Below are 13,519 nucleotides of genomic sequence, written 5' to 3'. Positions count from 1 at the left end.
CTGTGGAAGAGGTAGACCCAGGAAAACCTGGGACGAGGTGGTGAAGCACGACCTTCGAACTTTAGGCCTCACCGAGGCAATGACCAGCGACCAAGACCTTTGGAAATATGCTGTGCGTGAGAAGACCAGGCAGGACAAGTGAGTCCAGCCCACTTATGCATGTCATTCCTCCCTTGGACACACAAAGACCTGTTGAGGCAAGCGAAGTCGAAATTGAACCTCATCCGACGACAGGCATCCATGCCAACCTCCCTTCATTGGACACTAAACTCTGCTTGCAAAGACCTGTTGGGGCAAGTGAAATCGAAATCGGAATCGAAATTGAATCAATCCTATGACTGGCATCCGGCGGTTGCCAGGACTGCTGGACTGACTCTTGTGCAGGTGGCAAGTGAAGAAACACCATTTCGACCCTGTGCTTGAGGAGATCAAAATCAATAGAAACTGCAGTTGTGATCCCTGAGCTGGTGGCACGTAAAAAGCACCATCTAAAGGTGGCCAGCGCCGACTAGACTGGCTTCTGTGCCGGTGGCACGTAAAATACACCAATCCGATCGTGGCCGTTGCCAGCCTCGCCTGGCACCTGTGCAGATGGCACGTAAAAAGCACCCACTACACTCACGGAGTGGTTGGCATTAGGAAGGGCATCCAGCTGTAGAAACACTGCCAGATCAGACTGGAGCCTGGTGGAGCCTTCTGGCTTCCCAGATCCCCGGTCAAACCGTCCAACCCATGCTAGCATGGAGAACGGACGTTAAACGATGATGATGATGATGATGAATTAGGGATTAGCAAAAAGTTGCTTCACCACATACCGAAAAATTTAGAAATAGCAGTCAAAACTGCTAATTCTGGTTAGTTCCATTATTTTTTTCTTCTTTTTACCTATGTGAGTTACAATTATTATTGCTGTCTGTAGAGATATATTGTAGTAGAAGAATTAGCAGTTTTGACTGCTCTTTCTAAATTTTTGGTATGTAGTGAAGCAACTTTTTGCTAATCCCTTAATTATGTGTGTGTGTGTGTGTGTGTGTGTGTGTACACATACATATGTTTATACATATATTTAGTATATCTTGAGTGTACAGCTAGATGTATGACTGCTATTATTGAGTTTAAAGCTTCACGTAGATTATCATCATCTACTCTGCTTCTGAAATAGTGCTTGGGTTACAATTACATTTACTAGTATTACAGGTTATAATATAGAGAATATGTAGGAGAAATTATGATAACAACCAGATTATATCATTTGTTCCCTATGTTCGTTTCCCCATTATGTTTGTTCCAAATGCAATTGGATGCTTAACCACTATGGAACACCAGGAGAACACATTGCATCACATTAAATGATAAAAAGTAACATTTTCACAGCTTTTAGCAATTTGCTTTATTTCACACTGTATTTATAGCAATGACAGAATCAAACCCTGGAGGAATAAAATGCAAAGTTGACATGAAGAACTTCAAACTATGATAAAATATTTTAAAGTAAATACAGTACTGGAAAAGAATAATAAAAAGAACTGAATATTTACTTGGCTTTAGATCTTCCAAGCTTTCTGATGTATCAAAAGTATCAACTGTAAATATAAGAAAACGATTTAAAGTAATAAAAATGAAATTGTGTCAATGATCTGATATTAGTGTTAATTCTGACTGATATTAAGAAAAAAATATCTTCTCAGAATATAAATGACAGAGAAACTAAGTGAAGTCAAATATATTCTTTATACAATTAGTAATCTTTAACATCAATATTAATCCAGACTAAGTTTATTATACACTATTCTCACTCTTCATACTTGAGAATATATTAACTCCTTGTTATTAACTCGTTATTTTTGGCCATAGCATGTCACATGCTATGAAATTAACATATGGTTTCTTTCATTTGGAAAGAGTAAAGTTATTACAATCTCAAAATTTACATTTTATTTGATGACAATTACACAGGAGATCATTTTACTCCAGCACCATAAAGGAGGGGGAAAATTTCACAACTACACTGATATCTCTAAGGTAATTTTAGGTAAGAATCTTGCATTTTGTTTTGGTTATCTACTCGTATTTACACATTTTCATCAAACATTTAATCAACAAAAAATCAATAAGCTTCCATTTGAGAAATATTTGATCACTTTTCTTTCAAATCACATTAAAATTACCTCATATGCCACCCTATTGTAAGGGTGCATATAAGTGTATTACTTCTTTTGCTCTTAAATTTAATAAAACAATTACAGGCTCTTTACAACTACAAAATCTTTAATTTTCAAACCAATTTACAATAATTACATTTTTTCAATTACAGTGAAAGAATTGTCTTTTGTAGCTCAACAATCTTATCTCATAGGTAGTTTATTATTGCATATTTGTAGATGGTTGATAAGGCACCAGGCAACTAATGAAAGTGGTATATGCTCTATCTTCAGCACGGTGATGTCTCTTTAACCAAGAGATTTTACTCCCAAATGACCAAGCCCACCTAACTGGAAAACAAATATTAGGAAGCTGCTACATTAAACAACAATGCAACTGACAAAATTAGAAGTATTTTTTTAGTTTCAAGTGATCAGTTAACTTCTTGTGGACATGGTCAGAAGACAGGCTGAATTCCATTGGTCAGTTCCATAAATTAACAGGCTTGATCACACAGAGATGAAATGTCAAGTAATATACTTAAATGGCTGAAAACTATTGGGTTGTCCGGAAAGTTTGTGCCGATTTTTAAAGGAAAGAAAAAGGTCAATAAATACTTGCCATTACATCTTTAGTCAACCAAACATGAACCATTTTGTTGCACAATGTGTCTCCATCTTTCCTGTAACTTGAAAATACCCTCTTCCCAGAATTGCGGTGGTTTCATGGCAAAGAATTCATTAAGGTATCTTTTTATGTCATCAAAGGAATTGAAACTTTTACCATTAAGACTATTCTGCAGAGACCTGAATATGTGGAAATCTAAAGGAGCAATATCTGGTGAATGTGGAGGGTGGGGTAACACATCCCAGCTGAACTGCAGCAATTTTTGTCTGGTTCCCAAAGAAATGTGCAGTCTTGCATTATCATGTTGGAAAACAACACCCTTCCTGTTGGCCAATTTTGGACGTTTCTCTTGAATTGCTGCTTTTAACTCATCCAGTTGTGTGCAGTATTTCTCAGAATTAATTGTCTGGTTACTTGGGAGAAGCTTATAGTACAGAATTCCTTTCCAATCCCACCAGACACAAAGCAATACTTTTTTAGGGTGAAGACTCGCTTTTGGGGTGGCTAAGGGTGGCTCATGTCACTTACTCCAGGATCGCTTTCTCTGAACATTTCGATAGATAATCGATTTCTCATCACCTGTCACAATTTGCTTTAAAAAAGGCGTGTTTTCATTCCGTTTATAAAGTGAATCACAGATAGAAATGCGATCCAAAAGGTTCTTCTCACTCAACTCATGTGGTACCCAAACATCATAGCAATTTGTGTACCCAAGCTTTACCAGGTGCTCATGAACAATGGATTTTGATAGGTTGAGGCTTTCTGCCAATTCTCGGGTTGTGCAATGTGGGTTATTCTCAATTAATGACTTAATTTGGTCATCATCTGTAGTGGATGGTCTGCCTGATTGCTCTTTATCAATAAGGCAACAATCTTCAGCTCAGAACCTGTGAACCACTTCTGTACAGTTCTTTCGGATAAAGAAACATCATCGTAAACTGTGCATATTTCTTTGGTTGCTTGTGAGGCATTTTTCCCTTTACGGAAAAAGAAAAGCATCAAGTGCCGAAAATGAACTTTCTTATCTTCCATTTTAAAGGACTACAGAATTAACACAGGTTATAGGAACATAAACTTTCTTCCACAAAAATATAGCTTAAACTGTACTCTAAATGGAGGTGTAGTAAAATCCTATTTTATGGACTCAACTATGTCCTAAAATAAGTCGAAAGGTAAGCTACTATAAATCGGCATGAACTTTGCTGACAACCCAATAAAATGCAAAGGTAATAGAAAAATTTGTTCAGGCATTGTTGTGCCAACTTCCATCAGTATCTCTGCCCCCATTACTTTGTCCAACTCCCTTCATCATCATCATCATAGTTTTTATGTCTGCTTTTCACAAGTTGGCATAGTCTTCTATGGTCAGATACCTTTCCTCTTTTTTTAAGTAAGATACTTTATTCTGCTTGTCTTCATATGTTGAACTGCTATGCTGAGGGACATGTTGAAGTGGGATGCAAAGAAAAGTCACTACTACTTAAAGAGCATTAATCTAAAGACATGTGGGAACAAACACACATACATGTGTATATATACATATATTTAGAATGGGCTTCCTTTTGGTTTATGTCCACTAAATTTCACTCACAAAGCATTGGTCAATCTGAGGGCTAGGGTAAAAAACAGTTATCCAAGATACAACACAGTGGGACTAAACCTGAAACTACTTTTTAACCACAAAGCCATGCTTGCACCTCTTGCAAAATGAAAACTTTTTATCATGTTTTAGGCACATAGAATAATTCCTTGCAGAAACCTCATTAATTATAGAGTACTACTGAAGTTTCTCATAGTGAACTGTATCCTCATGTAGTACCTGCTTACAGCAAAGTGGATGTCATTAAATTCACTGAATATTTTGGTTAGGGACATCCCACATTACCAATAATAGAACAAATTACCAACTTTAGCTTATAGTCATCTATGACAATCATCATTAATTGTCTTATAAACAATGGAAATATTATAACAACAACAACAACAATAATAACTCATTCTAGTATAGGCACAAAGCCTGAAATTTTGGAGGAGAGGCTAGCTGATTCTATGAAGCACAGTGCTCAAATGGTATTTGCTTTATTAACTCTGAAAGGACGAAAATGCAAAGTTGACTTTAGCAGAATTTGAGCTCAGAATGTAAGGAGCAGGAAGAAAATCATTTTATCTGGTTTGATAATGATTCTGTTAACTTGAATAATAATAATAATAATAATAATAATAATAATAATAATAATAATAATAATAATAATAGTAGTAGTAGTAGTAGTAATACAGCAAACAAATGAAGAAATAATGCATTCATGGATATTGTTTGAAAATGTTGAAAATAAACAAATAAACAAGAGATAAAGCCATCATGCAAATTAAAAAAGTTTAAGCTTCAGAAAGGAAAGCACAATAATAAAGGAATAGCATAACAAAGGCCATTTCCATTTTCAAAGACAAAAAGGACTGGAAATTTTAGAAACGAACATACATGTAACAAAACAAAAGAATGTTAGAGGCAAATAAAATACATATTTTATTTGATGGACAATTCCATTTAGTATATTAATAAATTATGAAATAAAATGTGAATTTTCTCAATCACATTTTTCTAAGATGAGAAACTACAGCCAGGAATCAAAATTATATTAATAAACTGAACTTAAAATATGCTTACATTTAGCAACTCTCTCCCTCTCTTGTCCTCTAATCTCATGTGTATATATATATATATATATATTATATATATTATATATATATATATACATGCCAGAGTAAGCACATAAAAAAGGTGGAAAAAAAGAGTACTCAAATACCAGAGGTAGAGTAATACGCTTTATTTAAAAGCAGCAGAAATATTACAAAAGCTGTTACTCAGAGTTTCACGTTCCCATTTGTTGGACAAAGCATGCAATGAACAAAATAAATAAAATAAATGAATTCACTATAAATTTATCCTCTTATAAAAATCAAAGAAAAACCTTAAATCGAAGAGCGGATTCAAAATGCATATTGCAAATGATTATATATGAAATATAATTCAATTAATACAATAATACATTAAAAATTTAAATTACCACAGTATATACGCATACTAAACCATCAATGTACACATATACATCAAAATACACAGCTGGATATACAATGACAACATACATATGCAGACATATATATGTAAGACGTAAATATATACACATATACATATGTATACATATATACGCAATCATGCTTGCATGCAAAAATCACTTGGTGTATACATATAGAAGAGAAGTAAATTTTAAAACGTAGAGAGGGGGAAAGAAAAAGAAAAAGGAAGGATCTTATATGTAACAGTTAGTGAGAGAAAGAAGTGAGTGAGAGAAGAGGGAGAGTCGCACAAAGTTAGAGGACTCTATACAAGTAACAAATAGGGGAGGAGAAATACTTTCCATAAGAAAGGAAAAGAAAGAAAGAGGCTGAAAATGTGTAGCGAACATACACAAAATAAAATTACGTATACATGTGTATACAAAAGTGCATATTAGCAATAAATACACATATAAGAACACATATATAAAAAGATGGAAATAAGTATGTAAATACACATCCACACAAATCCAAGTGAATACATGCATACATGTACATCCATGTATGTATGTATGTGCACAAGTATAAATATACACGCTTACTTACACATATATATAGGCACATACATACAAATACATATGCATGCCAACAACACAAACATCCACATAAAAACAAGACTAGGACCTGATGTGTATATACAAACAACATCATTTAAAAAAATTGCTGAGTGCATAATAATAAAAGTCAGATAAAAGAACACCCTATATCGAATTATCTATAAATTAAATGATTAAAATGGGTTTATAAAATACAATAAAATGAAATAAAATAAAAGCAGAATCTTAAACAAGAAAGTAATATTTGCATATAACAGTCAAAGGTTTTTCTTAAGAAATATGTCGAAATATATACAATAACTTTGCGATGCGAAATAAATCATGTATAATAAGAAACAAATCCAACAGTGGGATTAAAAACTAGTCCAAGAATCAAAAATATACACTATCCATATGGTATATTGCTAGCCAACATTTAAAATTTAGCTGCGTGCCTGCAGAATTCAAGAGTTCGCGTCTTTGATTTATTGTCTGGGAATAAAATGAAATATTTTTCAAGCACGCACAAATCACATTTGATGGATCTTTTATTATATATTTTATATATAATATTATATATATTATATATTTTATATATATATATGTAAATCTATAAAAGGCAGGATGTGTGTGTGTGTACGTGAATATAATTTATGCACATCCACAAATTAGCACACATGTTGCTCCAATTTTAGGAGGACATTTGTCATGATCCTAGCTAGGTTTTGTCAACTTATTTTTTCCAAGGAACCTGCAGATAGCAGTAAAAATCGATTTTCAACCATAACTTTTACCAATTTCGAAGTTTGCTTACATGAGTTAAGTCCCCTGCTTGCCATAGTGGAGTGAAAGTGTGTATGTGTGAGGGAGAGAGAAGTTGTGTGTTGATGTGTGTGTTTGTGAGGGAGAAAGAGTAAGTACAGCATTCATCAAAAATAAAAATGCAACATGTCACGACCCTAGCTAGGTTTTGTCAACTTATTTTTCCCAAGGCACCCGCAGATAGTGGTAAAAATCAATTTTCAACCATAACTTTTGCCAATTTCCACATCGGAGAAAGTAAGTTTGCTAATATGACTTAAGTCACCTGTCTAGCAATGGCGAGAAAGAAAAACAAAGAGTAAATTTTTAGATTAAAACCCAACCGAAAAGAAAAAAGAGAAAACTTGAATTTTTTGCACAGAATCAAGTACCCTGACCCCCTAATATGCTGTAAATCCCTTATTTTGGTTCGGAGAAAAGTGGGGTAGGGCAAGGGAGACCCCCATCCCGGAATCATTGGAAATTTTTTTTCCTGTGTCCTCCCAATATGCTACAAAACCGTTTTTGAGGGTCAGAAAAATGGGGTAGGGTGAGGTTGAAGCCTCGGAAATTTCACCCCCACCTCCATTGATCTTTTTACCCATATGATTTTCACGAAAGAAAAACAATAAAAATCTGATTTATTTTTTGGCGTGAAATCAAGTACCCTGATCTCCTAATATGCTGCAAATCCCTTATTTTCATTCAGAAAAAGGGGTGGGGCAAGGCCTCCCCCACTAATCCCTGAATCATTGGGAATATTTTTTTTGTAGAATAAATTCCTGTGACCTCCTAATATGCTACAAAACCCTTTTGGGGTCCAAAAAACAGGGTGGAAGCCTCAGGAAATTTTACCCACTCCGAACATTTTACAGAAATAACTTTTCCAGATTGTGAATTATATGGTTTGTTATTAAATATATATGCCATTTCCCGCCCGTTTCTCTAAAGTACCTTCAATCCTTTAATTCGATCATCACCATTCGCGGTGCCTTCAAACCCAAAATCGCCATTATTAGCCCCAACCAAACTTCCTTCTTCCCCAAACTCAGACTTCCGGTCAATCTATTTATATGCACCTTCTCTCCCCACTCCTATCATTTCTTCTCTGATTCACAGCGATGTCTATAGCAAGCTAAGATTTCTCCCTTCTTTTTCATACATACATACATACATTTGCCTACCGTTTAAATGTTTTGAACTTATACCACCAACGTGCTTTGCTTTCCTTTTTCTTTCTCTATGCTACCCCAAAAAACATCGCCATTTCCCGCCCGTTTCTCTAAAGTACCTTCAATCCTTTAATTCGATCTTCACCATTCGCGGTGCGCCCACCCTTTCCCATCCCCACCACCAATACCAATACCGGTGAACACTGTTCTCACTGTTCACACCATCTACACTGGATATGCCCTCCCCCACCACCATTATGTGTGTCTCTCCCTCCTACCCCTCCTCCTCACATGCTTTCACTGTGTATTACCCCCCCCCCCCCCACCACCAAGACAAGCAGCTAGCACCGCAGCTCATCAACCGCCCCACCTATCCTACGTTTCCTCCTGTTATTGAATCTGTCACTGCCTCAACCGGCTATCTCCTTCCAGTCCCCTCCCCCACTCGTGATGTCCTACGTTTTATTTCCTACGAACCTGCATCAACCCTAGCTGTCATCGTTCCTCCTTACCCCAACCCTCCCCACTGGTGCTTCCCTATATTACCTGCACCCCCAAAAAGCACCATCCGAACGTGGCCGATGCCAGCGCCGCCTTGGATGGCTTCCGTGCCGCTGGCACGTTAAAAGCTCGAACCGATCATGACCGATGCCAGACTCACCCTGGCACCTGTGCAGGTGGCACGTAAAAAGCACCCACTACACTCGCGGAGTGGTTGGCGTTAGGAAGGGCATCCAGCCGTAGAAACTCTGCCAGATCAGACTGGAGCCTGGTGCAGCCTCCTGGCTTCCCAGACCCCGGTCAAACCGTCCAACCCGTGCTAGCGCGGAAAACGGACGTTAAACGATGATGATGATGATATATAGTAGAGAACGTGACATATTGTGTGTGTGTGTATATATATATATATATATATATATATATATTGGCCTGCTTGCTTGGCCAGCGGGGTGGCGTCATTTGAAGGCTAAGACAATGCGAAGCGCATTGTGACCAGCAATGTGTAGCAACATCTGATAGCCTGGTTGGTCAAGGTGATATATATACATATATATATATAATAGCATGCAAACCTTTGATGCAACCTTCTCCAATGCAGATCTCCGAGGCAACTTTTTCCAATGCATATCTTCGACGCAGCCTTGACCGACAGTACCCCTAGGAAAAGGTTAGGTCTAGATCGGGGTTAGTTCCTGCCTTTCAGAGGCTTTTGAGCCTCCTTTTGCTAGGTTAAGGTTTAGTTGTGATCTGAACATAACCTCTTCTGACACAGAGGACTGGGAGCCCTTTGGGCATTCTATTTTCCTTGTTGGAAGGGCTCCCAACCCATGGGCCAAGTGGGGTTAGATGGTGGAAGGGGGTGGTTTCGAAAGGGCCAGTATGTGCAACCTGATCACCTCTGCTGGTCAAACTCTCAACCCATGTCAAACTCTCAACGCACTGATTCTGCAGAATTGGGTTTAAAGTATAAATAAAGATTTTTTGAATCTGCAATGTTGTGTTCGGTTAAGTCCTATTTGGGGTGAAAAATCAATAAATTGATTCCTTATGTGGTTTTCCATTCAATCAGGATGAAAAATCGATAAACCAACTCCTTATGGGATTTCCCAATCAAATTGTCTGCAACCCATTTTCAGCCAAACGTTTACCAATTTCAACGGATTTTGCTCAAATTTGACGCCAGTGTTTGGTTTGAAATAAAGTGCTTGATTAGCTTAACAATCTAACTTAATCCCGGGCTATACTGCTAGTATATGTGTGTGTGTGGGGGGGGGGGAGAATTCATAAAAAACAAAAGACGAAGACAGGTGGTGTAGACAACATGGGAAGTGAAAAAGTCTTTAAGAGCCTACACTCTTCCACAGAAAGGAACAAGGAGTGAAAATAAAGAATGTGTAGTGGCTAGTGATCTATGTAGAAGGTTGAAAAGCAACACATGAGTTGATATGTATATGAAAAAGGTAGAAAATGCTTAAATAATTTTATCATGAAATACATTTTGCTTTCAGTCTTTTTGACTTTTTCATCTAAGAGTAAAGCAAAAATGGATATTAATTAAGAAGAAAAACAATTAAATTAAAGGAAACGTATTGTAACTATTTCCATAGTCTTCAAATATGTAGGACATTTTCTCTTTTTTCTGTCTCTCTCTCTCTTTTCCTTTGTGAAGGCTTAGTAGGTAGTAGCAGATCTGAAAATATAGTGTTTATGGGTGAAAATAGATATTTGATTCAGAAGTTCAATGGTTTAAGAAGCAGCAGCTGAGGAAGGAGAAGGCAAAGAAAGAGAAGGGGAAGAAGAAGAAGAGGAAAGAGAAGCAGGAGACCAAGAATAAAAAGATGAGAGTCTGTCCATGAAATCTACTTTAGTGGTGAAGTGACATACAAGTATCCTGTTTTGGTTGTAACAGTAGTGGTAGGAACTGTTCTAAATAAATTCATGGGTAGTGACTGTTCTTAATCTATCATTTTTAATATTTGCATGGGTATTATTTTAAGATCCTAGAAATCACTCTTTATCGCAAGGTACTAGAAAAATACAGGAACCCATTCTCCCTTTACATAGAAAATAACTGGAAGAGATATCTAGATGACTGCTTCATTCTTTGGCATGAAAGTATAGAAAGACAAAGAATTTCAAGCACTTTTAAATGAACTTGACATAAACATTCAGTTTACGATGGAATATAACCATCAGCAATTTCCATTCCTCAACATACTCATTAAGGAATCCAACAGCAAAATAGAAACAGGCACATACTATAAGCCCATGGACTCCAAACAATATCTACCATTCAACTCATATGCCACACCAGACACATTAGAATGAATATTCCTTTCAGCTTAGCAAAAGGATTTGCAGCTATAGTAACTAATACAAGCACAAGGGACACATGGCTACATGAACTAAAGGATACACTCATCAGCAAGAATTACCCACCATCATTAATCGATATAGGTTTTCAATGTGCCCTACAACTCTACGTACATGAACTCAGACATCCCAAACTAAAGAATGAATTACAACCTCTACCATACATATCCACATACAACCCACTAAACAATGAGGTCTTCAATGCCATTCTTCAGAACATTCCTTTACTAAAAAGGGACCATAGAATGAATCAAATTCTTCAAATGCACACCAAAAGACAACCCAACTCAATGAAAAGTATTCTAACCCAAGCCCAAGTACAGTCAACAATATCAAAACCAACAGTAAAAATATGTGGAAGACCTAACTGTGGTATGTGCATCAACCTAATTAAGAGATTGGAGTTCTCCTTCAAACAGGGTCAACATTTTACAGAGAAAAACTTTACATGTGCTTCGGAAAACCTGATATATGTGTTAACTTGCACAGGGTGTTGAGAGCAATACATTGGTCAAACAAAAAGCAGTCTACACAAGAGGAGGACCGTACATAGATCCCAGATGAAAATATGGGAATACAGAAAAATAGCATAAAATGAACATATCAACATTTGCACCACTGATGAGCAACCCAACTTCAGAATTTTTCCCCTCTATAAATTTAGGGAGAATGAATCAATAATCAGCACATTAGCAAAGAATATGATTTTATTGCAAAATATAAACCTCTTTTGAATGCTTCCACTGCAGATGACATTATTATAAGGATCTTAGAATAATACTCACACAAATATTAAAAACGATAGATATGTTAAGAACAGTCACTACCCATGAATTTATTTAGAACAGTTCCTACCACAACTGCTACAACAGGTCACTTGACCAGTTAAGTCGATTCCATGGACAGCCTCTACTACTGGGTTATACCACTCCCATCTTTTTCTTCCTCTTTTCTTCTTCTCCTCCTCTTTCTTTGCTGTCTCCTTTCTCAGCTGCTGCTGCTTAAACCATCAAACTTCAGAACCAAATATTTATTTTCACCCCTAAACACTATATTTTCAGATCTGCTACTACCTACTGAGCCTTCACAAAGGAAAAGAGAAAGACAGAAAAAAGGGAAAATATCTTACATATTTTTTCTTCAGTTTAATTATTTTTCTTCTTAATTAATATCCACCTTTCTTTTACTCTTAGTTGAAAAAGTTGAAAAGACTGAAAGCAATACTAACCATTACAAAATGTATTTCATAATAAAATTATTTTAGCATTTTCTACCTAGTCTTATTTTCCATATGTGTGTGTGTATGTGTATGCATATGTATATGTTTATATATGTTTCAAACATGCAGAAAACAAGACAGAGATAGTAAAGGTTATTTGCCAACATAATGTGGCATTCCCAGTTGGGATGAATGTTACTGTTATTTAGCCCCAGGAAACATCATCTTCAGCTGGCTATATGACACACTATTTGTGTCCTTATATTTTTGAATTGGGGAGTTTAGCATTCCCACTCAGCACAAAATAATACCTGTGGACTGTGGTTTTTGGGCTATTTCCCTTCCTCAGCACAGAATAACTGCTCAGCTAGAGATGGCGTTGCTAAATTCCTGTTCAAATATATAATTTTCAAAGTGACACACAGTTACTGATCTAATAAATAGAAACATTATTTCTAAATCTCTCAATGAGAGACATTCAGTAACAGTACTTTACTTTAGTAAAGATTATTTGCCAACATAATATGGCAGTCCCAGTTGAGATGAATGTTACTGTTATTTAACCCCAGGAAACATCGTCTCCAGCTGGCTATATGACACTATCTGTTCCAAATGGGACTGCCACATTACAAAGAAAAGAGAGTTGGGGCAAGGATGTCACCCTGCTTGACACCATTCTCTACATGAATGGGTGCTGCCAGGCCACCACCAACATTGACCCAAGCTTCCATCCCATCATGAAATGATTTAATTATAGATACAAAGGGATCTGGACAGCCAAGTTCGCCAAGTATTTTCCATAGCAAGACCCTATTTACAGTATCAAAGGCCTTTGTTAAATCAATGAATACCTGGACAAGATTCATATTCTGCTCATAGCACTTCTTCTGCATCAGTCTTGCTGTGAAAATCATATCCATCGTCCCTCTTCCAGATTGGAAGCCACATTGAGATTCAGATAGGACATCATTTATGAGACACCCATTCAGGCAGGTAAGAAGAATATTTGCCAGAACCTTGCCAGCAGCTGAGAG

At 36.6% G+C, this 13,519-nt stretch overlaps 1 protein-coding gene across 1 annotated transcript in view; it reads right to left on the bottom strand.

The window, feature by feature from the left end:
• LOC115210256 overlaps positions 1–13,519 on the bottom strand; it is a 439,746-nt gene that overhangs the window by 86,688 nt on the left and 339,539 nt on the right. Inside the window, exon 28 of the mRNA XM_029778744.2 lies at positions 1,539–1,583. Within this exon, the coding sequence (XP_029634604.1) occupies positions 1,539–1,583 (45 nt within the window). The remainder of the gene's footprint in view (positions 1–1,538; positions 1,584–13,519) is intronic.

This window comes from Octopus sinensis, linkage group LG1 (assembly GCF_006345805.1).
Source record: "Octopus sinensis linkage group LG1, ASM634580v1, whole genome shotgun sequence".
Classification (NCBI taxonomy): domain Eukaryota; kingdom Metazoa; phylum Mollusca; class Cephalopoda; order Octopoda; family Octopodidae; genus Octopus; species Octopus sinensis.
The sequence above is the reverse complement of the archived record's forward strand: the minus strand, read 5'-3'. Positions and strand labels throughout refer to the sequence as shown.